This window comes from Budorcas taxicolor, chromosome 12, assembly GCF_023091745.1.
Source record: "Budorcas taxicolor isolate Tak-1 chromosome 12, Takin1.1, whole genome shotgun sequence".
In the NCBI taxonomy this organism is placed as follows: Eukaryota; Metazoa; Chordata; class Mammalia; order Artiodactyla; family Bovidae; genus Budorcas; species Budorcas taxicolor.
Window position 1 is genome coordinate 48618386 of NC_068921.1, and position 13364 is coordinate 48631749.

General features: G+C 36.9%; 1 protein-coding gene across 1 annotated transcript in view; it reads right to left on the reverse strand.

Moving 5' to 3' along the window:
* The window catches only part of KLF12 (KLF transcription factor 12), a 411252-nt gene that overhangs the window by 160385 nt on the left and 237503 nt on the right, over positions 1–13364 (reverse strand). Inside the window, exon 4 of the mRNA XM_052650108.1 lies at positions 27–573. Within this exon, the coding sequence (XP_052506068.1) occupies positions 27–573 (547 nt within the window). The remainder of the gene's footprint in view (positions 1–26; positions 574–13364) is intronic.

A 13364-nucleotide genomic window follows, 5' to 3' on the forward strand; every position in this document is an offset into this window, starting at 1 on the left:
AAGCAAGGCTCGCTTGTGTCTCTTACCTTTGCCATGGCTTCTCCCATCCTCCAAAAGTGGTACTACGATAGTGTTGTTCACATTGCCAGGTGACCGCACAGCTGTGTAGACAACAGGCACCGACTGGACCACCACGGGGATGCGGTGAACGTGACTCAGTTTGTTAGACTGTAAATTCATGGGACTTGAAGGCGGAACAGGATGGATAATGTGCAAAAACTGCTGGCCTCCCACACCAGAGGCAGAGGCAACGAGGGGCCCTGGAGTTAATACTGTCGACGAAGATGATGCTGAAGATACTGATGTTATAACAGTCGGGGATGAGGCTGGACGGCTAGAAGACGATGAGGAGGTTGAAGTTGAAGAAGGTGAGGAGGCGGACGCTGTCATGGAAACTGGGGAGGATGAAACGGCTGTAGGGGATGTCCTGGCTTTGTTGATGGACAAGTCCACTGGCTCAGTTTGTGTCTGGAAGTGATCTACAGATAATGAGTCCTCTGGGGGTTCCCCTTTCACATTATTTAGCAACAGGGGAACAGCTTCCATATCGGGGTACTTGTGGACGTTTGGAGACTGTGGGGAGAAAAATGGAACATGTTTATCTCTGTTAATCACATCCTCTAATAGAGGTACGATTTATGACTTCAATGTTTATTAATTTTTCTCTTATTGCTGTGGAACATTAATTCACTCTCCAAGTATCTGAGATACTGCTCTGTGACAGTCATCATAATTAAAGATGAGAGTTTAAAAGTACAAGACAATTGGAAGAGCAACAGACATAATCGTTAAAATCCAGGGAAATAAGTACACTATGGAGAAGAAAAAAGGCCATAGAAACCTAAAAATGAACGGCAATTTCACATAAAACCTTCTAAACGACAAGTTCAAAGTATTTTCTCTGGCTGTTGTTCAGTTGCCCAGTCGTGTCCAAGTCTTTGTGACCCCATGGACTACAGCATGGGGTCTTCAGTTGTAGTTACACTGTCTTCTTAAGATATTATATACACAACTAAAGTTAAAAACATTCATTTTGTTGGTCTGACCCATCACTACACTTATGAGTTTTAGTTTCCATTAGTTACAAACTAATGGAAACTTTGATTAGATAACCTTAAATATCTTTTCCAGCTCTAAAAGTCCATGATTTCATGATTCTAACCCTTACTCAATACTATTATAGGAGGCCTGGCAACAACATGGGGGAAACTCACTACGACATTTCAGCTTTCATATTTGGAGAAATATCCACCATACCATTCTCATTTTGAGCATTAAAACAGGCATAAAATTCTCCAACTTCCCACACTCAGTTACGAAAGTATTCAATACAAATTATTTCTAACAATGGGATTATAACTTAGCTTTTAACAATGAAAAAGATTTTCTCAAAATAATATAAAGAAATTCCACAACAGACATTTTTAGGAAATAATAATTTTAGGAAAAACTTATCCTATAAATCTTAAATTGCCTACGCTTACGTTGTTTAAGACAATGATAACAATTTTGTCCAAGTTTGTTTCCATTTCTTTCAAGTTTTAATGACCAAAATTTAATAATAATACTAGGAACAACATACAATAATAATGAAGAATCCAAGATTCCACGCAAACTAATGGGCTCAGTGTGTTATTACTGAGCATAAATATAATTTATAGTTATTCACTCATAAATTCAAGAAGTATTTATTCAATGCCTCTTTCCAAGGCCTAAAATGGTCTCCAAACTAGTATGTGTCTGTCTAGCCTTAACAGAGAGGTAGACTATAATAGATTATTTTTGGTTATATATAATCTGACCAGGTTAACAGGGACATTATTGTTCTATTACATGAAGATCAAAAACTCTTTTTTCAGCTTCATTACGGTATGAGAACAATGCCTAAAATTATATTAAATTGGCTCATTTCATTCTTTAATAACAGATTTGGTTCACTATTTCTCTCAAAGTTGTGCATACACTTAAAGGAACAAAACATGCTTCTTCAAATCTTTCTTTACAGAATATAAATTATAGCTCCATTCAGAAAATATAATAGCGCATGGGCATTTTATTTAGCAGCAATGAGAAAAGAAAGGAAAGAAGCTAAACAATAGTACCAGAACAACTAAAAAGGAAAATGAGTTGAAGTTTTATTTTTTTCTTCAAAGTTAACATGGTTACTTACCAGCAAAAAGATAATTAGAAAATATCAAAATGAACCATCCAAAATATATACTGCATAAAATTTTAAATGACAAGATTTCATGTGCTGAAGTTGAGAAATAAAACCTTAAATATTCTCAGATATTAAGAAATAAAGGAAAACAAAAACAAATGCCATAAACAGAGCAACTTTTATAAAAACCTATTAGCATTATCTATTCTTCTAAATAAGAAGAGTGTTTCAATTTGTACCCAGTGTTATCATTTAATTTCTTTGTAGAACAAGGTAGGATATTTCTTATTAGTGTGTTATACCCACACAGGAATTCTTTGTTGAGGCTGCTTTCATAAAATATCCCAATTGGTTTGTCATTAAAATTGTAAAATATGTCATTGAGTACATACTATCAAACATGGTTTGCTTTCTAATATAGTCTTGAGATTAACTTCTCTCTTTTACTATATTAGAGAGCTCCAAAATTCTGATTTTGGAGATAGTGATTAATTTCATTCACAAACCTCTTCCTAACTATACGTGGACACAAAGTTCCAACATAGGTTTAAAATCCCAAGTTTGACATATAATTCATCATTGCAGAAAACTCTTCATAAAGTCAATGAAAGAGTACTTTAGCAGACTATGACAATACAGTTGGTAGATTTGGAGCTTACAGTGCAAATAGATGGTTTGAGGCATCAGGCTTCAATGAGCTTTGCAAACTGCTTAGACTTCTGTATATTATGAACACAAGTCTATACTTTGTAAGTAATATAGCTTAATCTCTCACTAAAAGAATTTACTCCTTACTGTTTTTTAAAAATAGAAGAATAATGTTCCTCTGGTAATTCTGTTGTATACACTGGAAAGCTATAAAGATCTAATACTAAGAGCCCCGTATTGTTAGAGGGTGTCAGTTGTGTCCGACTCTTTTGCGAACCCACAGACTGTAGCCTGCCAGGCTCCTCTGTCCATGGAATTCTCCAGGCAAGAATACTGGAGATAGTCCTGACCCAGGGATGGAGCCCAGGTTGCCTGCAGTGCAGGTGAATTCTTTACCACCTGAGTCACCAGGGAAGCCCACTAAGAAACCCGCTGCTGCTAAGTCGCTTCAGTCATGTCCGACTGTGCAACCCCATAGACGGCAGCCCACCAGGCTCCCCCGTCCCTGGGATTCTCCAGGCAAGAACACTGCAGTGGGTTGCCATTGCCTTCTCCTACTAAGAACCCTAGGTGCATTCAAATCCTTGATAACTACATAGCTTTTACATAAGCTCAAACCACAATATAGAAAATGATCCAAAAAATTAGGAAGGATCAACCAAACCTGTGGATGACAAACAACTTATTTGGGAATGTTAGACACATTATGCATGAATTTAATCATCACAGAGGCACATACTGGCTCCTATTCCACATGTAGCAGATGAAACACAGCCAGCACGTCCGAAAACAATGCTTTATCAGTATGAAGAGGACAAAACCCTCATCATACCATTCAACTATTTACAGTGTTGACATAGTGTCATATTCTCATAGCCCTTACCAATCACTTCTCCTGTGATGTGGCCAGTAAATCATCCATAATTCCAGCTTCAAGCTGCACATACACACACATAAGACCAGCAATACTATATAAATCAGTTTCCCAAACAGTGAATGTGCACTCCTCCTTTTAGGAAAGAGAAAAGACCTGAAAGGCCTGATCCTGAAATTGTTATTAGAAATTCATTTCTTGGATTTTAGAAAGTGCTAGAAATGCATTGACCAAGAAATACGAATTCATAAACATGTAACTGTAGGGAAGCCATGGGAGAGTAGCCAAGAGAAAGAAAGCAAGCTGGAGAAAAACCAACTGAGAAGTACTGACAGCAGTTAGAAATGAAGGGATTTGAGAAATGCTACACAGACTTGAGAAAGAGAGAAAAGATATGGATGGCTATGTTACCAGGAAACAGCATCTAAGAGGCAAAGACACTGAGAAAAAACCAGAAATTACAAAGACAAGTTTTATGCACAATTAGGAAAAGAAAATTTTGTTAAAAAAAGAACAATGAAAGGATTTCAAACTAAAACTTTGCCCTTGGTCTCTAACTACTCAATTTTAGATGCAACACTGATGGACAACTCTTGCAGCAACATCCACTAAGCACTGCTGCGGTTTTGTTGTTTGTTTGTTTTAAATAAAAGCCCGTTAAGATCTGTGTTTGGAGGAAACGTCTAGCTGAATTTTTGCTGCTGATGACCCTGGTGTGGAAAACATGATCAAACACAAAAACTATATTCAATATTATCAACAGGAACAGAATTCCTTCTAAAGACGTGAAGATAAAAGGGCACCCTGCATTTTATGTCAAAGAGAATGAGAATTACTTTCATTTCCCAAAAAAAGACGTAATATTTTGGAGGGGCGGTCCACAATAATTTTTTCGCCTCCCATACTTTGAGAAATAAATGCATAAATACACACAAAAGTCTGATAAATGTAACAATCTACTTCATAAGAAAGTGTGAAAACTGAAAGATAATATCATAGGATTATACCGCAGCATCATATTGTTTCTTCAAGAGTCTGAAAGCCAGTTTGATTCAAAATAATTCACTCAATAAAGTACAATGCACAATATTCCAGTGAACATATTCCTTTCAGTGAGATGAGGATTACATGTGAGCTGTTCTAATCAGATCACCCTTTTCCTAAATAAATGTTTTAAACTCTAACTTCAGCTTTAGGTATTTTGTTGAGCGAATGTAAAAATGTATCTAAAACTTCCGATATGTGAGTATTCAAAGTACCTGCTGTGTTTCCTAAAGTCATCCACTAGCATCAGATGAATCTTATTACAGTCCTCAAGTGAGTTCTTTTTAAAGCTGGCCTTGTATTGATATTTTGATCACCTGGTAATTTTTTTTTTAACCTGGTAATTTTAAAAAGGAAAAAAAAAAAAAGAAAACTGGACAACACCACATCTTTGGAAAACCCTCCAGAGACTCCTATGTGTAGTCATGGTTGAGGAACACTTGGGTAATATTCTGGTATATGTCCTCCACGATTTACAAGCTAACTCTTTCATCTTTAATGGCACCAGAGATTTATTTCTAGAAAAGTGGTATCTGTGCACACACACAGTGATTTAGTCACTCAGTCATGTCCAACTCTTTGCCATCTTATGGTCTGTAGCCTTCCAGACTTCTCTGTCCATGGGATTTCCCAGGCAAAAATACCAGAGTGGACTGCCATTTCCTTCTCTAGGGGATCTTTCCAACCCAGGGATCAAACTGTGGTCTCCTGTTTGTAGGCGGATTCTTCACCAACTGAGCCACCAGGGAAACCCCACACAGGCACATACGTGAAAAAGATGTGTCAAACTATCTGTCTATCCATTCACCACTCCATTCATCTATTCATCCAGCCAACCAGTAAGCTAGCAATAATTTAAGTAGATTATATTTAAGTTTACCTTTATAACTTTTTGAGAAATCACTTCATGGGAGTGTTTAGAAACGACTGTACAGTGACTTGCCTAATATATAGTTCATGACTTCATGGTTATATAGCCTGTTATGTGGTTATCATAGAAAGAAAATTTGATTTGGATGCAAAAGACTTGAATTCATAACCTGCCCTGTTAATTATTAACTATACAATCTTGGTGTCATCATTAAAAATTCTCTCAATTCAGTTCAGTCGCTCAGTCCTGTCCGACTCTTTGCGACCCCATGAATTGCAGCACGCCAGGCCTCCCTGTTCATCACCAACTCCCAGAGTTCACTCAGACTCATGTCCATTGAGTTAGTGATGCCATCCAGCCATCTCATTCTCAGTCGTCCCCTTCTCCTCCTGCCCCTAATCCCTCCCAGCATCACAGTCTTTTCCAGTGAGTCAACTCTTCACATGAGGTGGCCAAAGTACTGGAGTTTCAGCTTCAGCATCATTCCCTCCAAAGAAATCCCAGGGCTGATCTCCTTTAGAATGGACTGGTTCGATCTCCTTGCAGTCCAAGGGACTCTCAAGAGTCTTCTCCAACACCACAGCTCAAAAGCATCAATTCTTCAGTGCTCAGCTTTCTTCACAGTCCAACTCTCACATCCACACATGACCACTGGAAAAACCATAGCCTTGACTAGATGGACCTTAGTCGGCAAAGTAATGTCTCTGCTTTTCAATATGGTCTCTAGGTTGGTCATAACTTTTCTTCCAAGGAGTAAGCGTTTTTTAATTTCATGGCTGCAGTCACCATCTGCAGTGGTTTTGGAGCCCAGAAAAATAAAGTCTGACACTGTTTCCCCATCTATCTGCCATGAAGTGATGGGACCAGATGCCATGATCTTCATTTTCTGAATGTTGAGCTTTAAGCCAACTTTTTCACTCTCTACTTTCACTTTCATCAAGAAGCTTTTTAGTTCCTCTTCACCTTCTGCCATAAGGGTGGTATCATCTGCGTATCTGAGGTTATTAAGATTTCTCCCGGAAATCTTGATTCCAGCTTGTGCTTCCTCCAGCCCAGCGTTTCTCATGATGTACTCTGCATATAAGTTAAAAAAGCAGGGTGACAATATACAGCCTTGACATACTCCTTTCCCTATTTGGAACCAGTCTGTTGTTCCATGTTAAGTTCTAACTGTTGCTTCCTGACCTGCATGTAGGTTTCTCAAGAGGCAGGTCAGGTGGTCTGGTATTCCCATCTCTCTCAAAATTTTCCACAGTTTATTGTGACCACACAGTCAAAGACTTTGGCATAGTCAATAAAACAGAAGTACATGTTTTTCTGGAACTCTCTTGCTTTTTCGATGATCCAGCGGATGTTGGCAATTTGATCTCTGGTTCCTCTGCCTTTTCTCAAACCAGCTTGAACATCTGGAAGTTCACGGTTCACGTATTTTCTAGGCCTGAGTTTATCCAAGAGTAATATTAATTCCAAACTCATAAAATTGTTGTAAAGACTGAACAAGGGCATTAAGTTCTTTTAAGTAATACTAAGACTATGGGACAGAAACAAATGTGCTTCCTTTTTTAGAATTACAAATTCTAAACAGAACCTAAATCTATTATTGTAGCTCTCAGAGTGACCTGATTTACAGAACTCAGCATAAGAGACATTCTGATGCAGAGCTGCATTATCTAGCCACTGTAGGGGTGCTCTGTTAGCTAAACAACCTAGTATATATTACAAAAGTAGTTGAACATGTCGAGATATTTTCAGCACTTTTAGGTTCCACGTAAGATTTTAAATACACATTCTCTCTTAACATATAGAAGATAGTCATTTGACACTGTTTAATTTTTTTTCTCTTTTTAGCTTCATTAGATTGGCTTGTCGGATGATCATGTTAACAGTTGATAGAATACATTTTAATTGACTGGCTTTATCTCTTAGTTTCACAATATAAATATCATCTATCAATCCATAAAACAGTTTGAATCCATTATGACAATAATACATAAATACATTAAAATAACTGTTTAGTGATGTCAGCCATTGTTTAATAAGTCTCGTCATGAGATGAAACTGCTGAGCTTTGTTTGTTTCTTGTGTCGCAGCAGACAATCAGTCTACGTAAGGTTCACTGACTTGGTGAGTAGTTGAATATGCACTTTTCAGCGAGGTGCTTTTGCTGTATAGATCAGGAAACTCAAACGTGGGCTCTGGATTAACCTAGAAGGGTGGGATAGGGAGGAAGATGGGAAGGAATTTCAAAAGGGAGGGGATATATATACATGTATACCTATGGCTGATTCATGTTGAGGCTTGACAGAAAACAGCAAAAGTCTGTAAAGCAATTATCCCTCAATAAAAAATAAATTAATTTTTAAAAAAGCTTCCTGTGCCTTTCAAATAAAAAGGGAATACTCTAAATCTATGACTTCTGTTTCATGAAGTTTTTAAGTTACACTGCATTATTTTAAATGCAAATACACTTTAAAGTGCTGAATTCCTCTTTTTATATGAAATGCACAATAGGTACACATTTTAGTTTTCCTCATTAGTATATGAAATTTTAAAAATATGAGCACCACGTCTAAAGTAAGCAACCTGCTCAACTCTGGCCATCTTTGCCCTCAGTGTGAAAGGCACCAAACATCAATTTGTGAAAAAGCATCAACTTCACTTTCCTCTCTATTGTGTTATTTTACTAAAAAGGAAAGCCTGTTTTTCAAGATTTGTCTTACATATGCCCTGACAATCATCATTCACACTGCTTTCAAGCCCAGTGATTTTTCTTCTTTACTCTACATGTTCAAGGGCAAACTCTTAACCACAACTGCTGTAAAAGTGTGACTTCAGAAAACTGACCAAGAAAAAATTAAAGCAGAGTATATACTCAAAAAAGGAAAGACAAATTATATTTTTTCAAAAAGTATGGACAAGAGAATAAAAGGAAACAAGTAGATATCTCTTATGTTTACAATCTAGAAGTTGGTTTCCAAAGTATTGAATGAGTTAAAGGGGAAGATATTTCAATGAATATTTAATTAAACTACTTTATCTCAATCTCTCAAGTGTCAATTTAAGAAATGATTGATTCCCTAAGAAAATTCAGAACATATGCATAACACAATGGACTCTCTGTGATTTTACATTTATGTTTTTATGCTTTCATATTCAAATTGCAAACATGCTGGCCTTTTTAAAGGATTCAATACACACATTTAACTTTACTCTAAATTTTCCTTATTTCTTAGTTACTACATTTTTCCATGAGTTATTTATTTTCCAGAACTTTCCTGAATCTTATCATTTACCCAAAGCAATCAGAATTTATGTTAACAGTTGACTGCACATCTGAAATTCTAGTTTAGGACTTATGTGCTGTAAAGCAGGGATCAAACCTTAGGTGGGGAGGCTTCTCCTAAAGGGTGGTAGAAGACAGAAGTAATTCTATTCTATCTGTGCATTTTTAAAAAAATTAATAGCAGATGTTCTTAAGCAATGAAAAGACTGACAAACATGTTTGGACATGAACATAATGTGCAACATGTAAATTAATAGTATTTTGTACTACCACATAATCAGTGAACACTCAAACATATTTGCTGAATGAGAATATTTATGCTCAAAATATTAAACCACTTAAATTCCATTTAATTGGTCAAATGAGGTAAAGAAATAGTGTCACTATTAGAAGTGTCAAAAAAGGAAGTATAAGAAGTTAGTTTGGCTCCTATTTTCCTGCAATTACTGTTAAACTTAACTTCAGAAAACCATGCAAACACATGTTAAAATAAATTATATGAGTCCAACTCTATGACATTTTGGAAAAGGCAAACTACAGAGACAGTAAAAAGATCAGTGGTTGCCAGGGGCGTGGGGGACAGGATGGAAGGGATGAAAAAGAGAACCACAGGGAATTTTTAGGGCAATGAAACTCTTCTGTATGTTACTGCAATGGTGGTTACATGTCACCACTCATTATCAAAACTCACAGAAGTGTACAACACAAAGAATTAACCTTAATGTAAACCATGGACTATACTTAATAATGAATCAATATAGATTCATTAAATCATTACATCCAACAAATATATTACACTAATGCAAGACTCTATATAGGGGAAACTGTGAAAGAGTGGGGTGAGTATATGGAATTCTTAAGTACATTCTGCCAAATTATTCTGAAAGTAATGAATCTACTAAAAAAGTAAAGCCCACTTACTTATTTTAAATTAATTTGAATTCAATATAAGATTCAATTTTATCTATTAGTTTATTTATAATTTTTTATAAAATAAACCAAAATTATTATAATATTTGCAATGTTTTAAAAAAGGGTTAACTGTTATAGGCTTATCTTTACTATATCATGGTTACCTTTTTTTGTTCTTTTGTTTTTAAAAGACTATTATTATTCAGTGACTGATTTAAGATATTGAAGTTTTACCATACAAGACCAGAAAGCATATTTTATAGACTTTTAGGAATAAAAAGTTCATTTGAATCTTCACCCTAAACCACAGACTTATTCAAGTGCCTGAGGCAAATGTTCTGTGCTAGTTACATATTTTAAAATATGCAAAATGTTTACCATTCTCAAACAGATTAATCTTGTCTGCTACCAGATGGACCTTGCTTTTGATTTCACAAAACATTCACCACAAGAGTTATTTTTGTAAGGCTATTTCACAGTACTGGAAAACATCAAATTTCAGACTAGAAAATGACCTCAGAGAAGCAGAGATACCCAGTTCTACAACTGGAAACCACAACACATTACAAACCTATACAGCAATAACACATTTTTTATGTAAAGGGTGGTATATTTGCAAAAATGTAGGCTTTATTTTTTGGATATTTAAAGCAAGCAAGCAGTCAAGAGAAGCCCGACATGTTTCCCTGCTCATAGAAAATGCCTTTAAAGAGAGATCCACAAACAAGCCAAACAACACTAATGGCAAAGCTGAGAGAAATCCATTTTTTCCCACCCAACTCTGAGGTCAGAGGGAGCAACAACAGGAAAGTGGCAGAAGGAGAAAAGCAATAGTGTTTAAATGCTCCACTTACAAATCAGCAAAATGCACTCATGCAAGCTAAGTTTTCTAGCTTCATATTTTGGCTTCCTGGTAAATGGAATATAGATGCATGCAGGTCTTTCTAAGACTATGAAAGGGTGAGACTGTCCAAAGGTTTTCTGAAGTAGTCCCTCATTAAGCTGTGACTGCCGCGAGGCACACAGAGGCGTACACAATTAATAGGTTTACGTGGAGAATTAACTATACACATCAAGCCCCTGTTGATTTCATCCATCAAATGAGCATCTGAGCGAAAGGGGATAAGGGGCAGACTAGAGCTTCAGGAAAGACAAAGGCAGAACAGGAAGACAGAATGGAGGAAGACTGATCTGACTGAAAAAGGGAACTTGCCAGCAGACGAGACTCCTGCTAACCAGATGTGATTGACAGTGACTGGGGAAATCTAAGCTCAGCACTCCTCCTGGCTGGGACAGAGCATTAAAAGAAACACAGATTTTTAAAATGATACTAGTAATGCTGACACCGACGTAGTAAAGGGACATTCTATTCTGTTGCAGGACAGCAGTAAGTGTCAGATACACACTTTCAGGAATGCTAGTGAGCGAAGTCTCAAGAGTCGTTACATACCTTAAAACAAATAATAACATTTTAAAGAATGATATAAATGAAGTTATTTACAAAACAGAAACAGGCTCACAGTTTTAAAAAAAATAAACTTATGGTTACCAAAGGGGAAATGGGGAAGAAGGGGTAAATACGGAGCTTGGGATTAACATACATACAAGCATATATATAAATGGATTACCCACAAGGATCTACTGCATAGCACAAGGAACTCTACTTAATACTGTGTAATAATCTACATGGGAAAAGAATCTGAGAAGGAATGAATATGCTTATACCTGAACCACTATGCTGTGCACCTGAAACTAACACAAGAGTGTAACTCAACCATGCTGAGGTGCGCCCAACTCTTTGCAACCCCATGGACTGTAGTCTACCAGCCTCCCTCTGTCCATGGGATTCTCCACGCAAGAACACTGGAGTCGGTTGCCATTTATGTCTCCAGGGGATCTTCTCATCCCAGGAAACAAACCCAAATCTCCTGTGATGGCAGGTGGAATCTTTACCACTGAGCCACCAGGGACGCCCATCTACCTATATGAAAGTGAAAGTCATTCAGTCGTGTCCAACTCTTTGTGACCCCATGGACTATACAGTCCATGGAATTCTCTAGGCCAGAATGGGTAGGGTAGCCTTTCCCTTCTCCAGGGGATCTTCCCAACCCAGGGATCAAATCCAGGTCTCCTGCATTGCAGGTGGATTCTTTCCCAGCTGAGCCACCAGGGAAGAAACCCAAGAATACTGGAGTGGGTAGCCTATCCCTTCTCCAGCAGATCTTCCCGACCAAGGAATCAAACTGGGGTCTTCTGTATTGCAGGCGGATTCTTTACCAACTGAGTTATCAGGGAAGCCCTGATAGCTACCTATATAACCTGCAATAAAACTAAGAAAAGAATTAAATATAACTGGTAACTATTAATAAAAGTCTGCATTTGCAGTAACCCAAGTGGGTTAAAACTATGAATTCTTCTGAAAATCTCAAGCTGCTGCCTCATAGTTTACCTGGAAAACATTTTCAAACTTGAAAACTAATGTCAACAATTACATATCAATGTTTGGATACAACAAAGTTTTGTATGTTTTTGATGAAAAGCTTTCACTCAACCAGTATTTAGTGACCACCACTATATAATCAGTACAGCACTATCAAGAATCTGAGGACACTACAAAAGGATTTTCTCCTTTGCCACTATAAAAGCAACTGTTACCCAATCCAGAGATTTAAGGAGAGTCTTATCACTTTTTTGTGAACTACATTCAGAAAACATGAAATGTATAAACAATGGGGAATGTTTCAACCTTGAGCTATAAAGAATGGAAAGTATTAAAAAGGAATTTGAGGAAACAAAATTGTGCTCTTTAACTTGACAAGTAAACATTCAAATAAGTATTATAGGGATCTCAAAATCATAAAATAGCTAATTCAATACTAATTAATTGTAAAAGCAATATTAATGATTGCTTTTTTAAATGCAGGAAAAATAAATATACTTAAAATTTCCTACATGCTACCTGGTAAAATTTTCTCCAGGTTTATTAAAAAACGCATCCTCCCAGAAGTTGAAAGAACAATGCAATGTGGATCTATGATCTAAACCTAAGAGTGACTGCTAAGACTGAATTTACCTCTCATGCTGTCCTTGGGAGCCTTGAGAAGGGAAAGTCAGTGAGGACTTATGTCTTTGAGAAATTTTTTCCTGCAGCTCATGTGAAATTAATATTTGGCAAATATAATAATGTATAGAAATGAGCACTGCCTAGAGAGCTGTATGGTAGGCACCTGCTCACTTTCCCAATATATCCAACACACAACAACCTTAATGGCATGAGGCAATTATTACAATGTCTATTTCATATTTATTTCCTATGTGTTTCCATATTAAGTTTTGGGCTTCCATGGCGGCTCAGACAGTAAAGAATCTGCCTACAATGCAGGAGGCAGGGGTTCGATTCCTGGGTCAAAGATCCCTTGGAGAAGGAATAGCAATCCCCTTAGGTATTCTTGATAACCACAACTAGAAAAATCATTTGTCACTTAGGAACAGCATCCTGTATTTGGTGCTCTGGGCACACTGTATGTGATATAAGTTTGAAAGAAAGGAGGAAAGATGGGGGGATAAAATG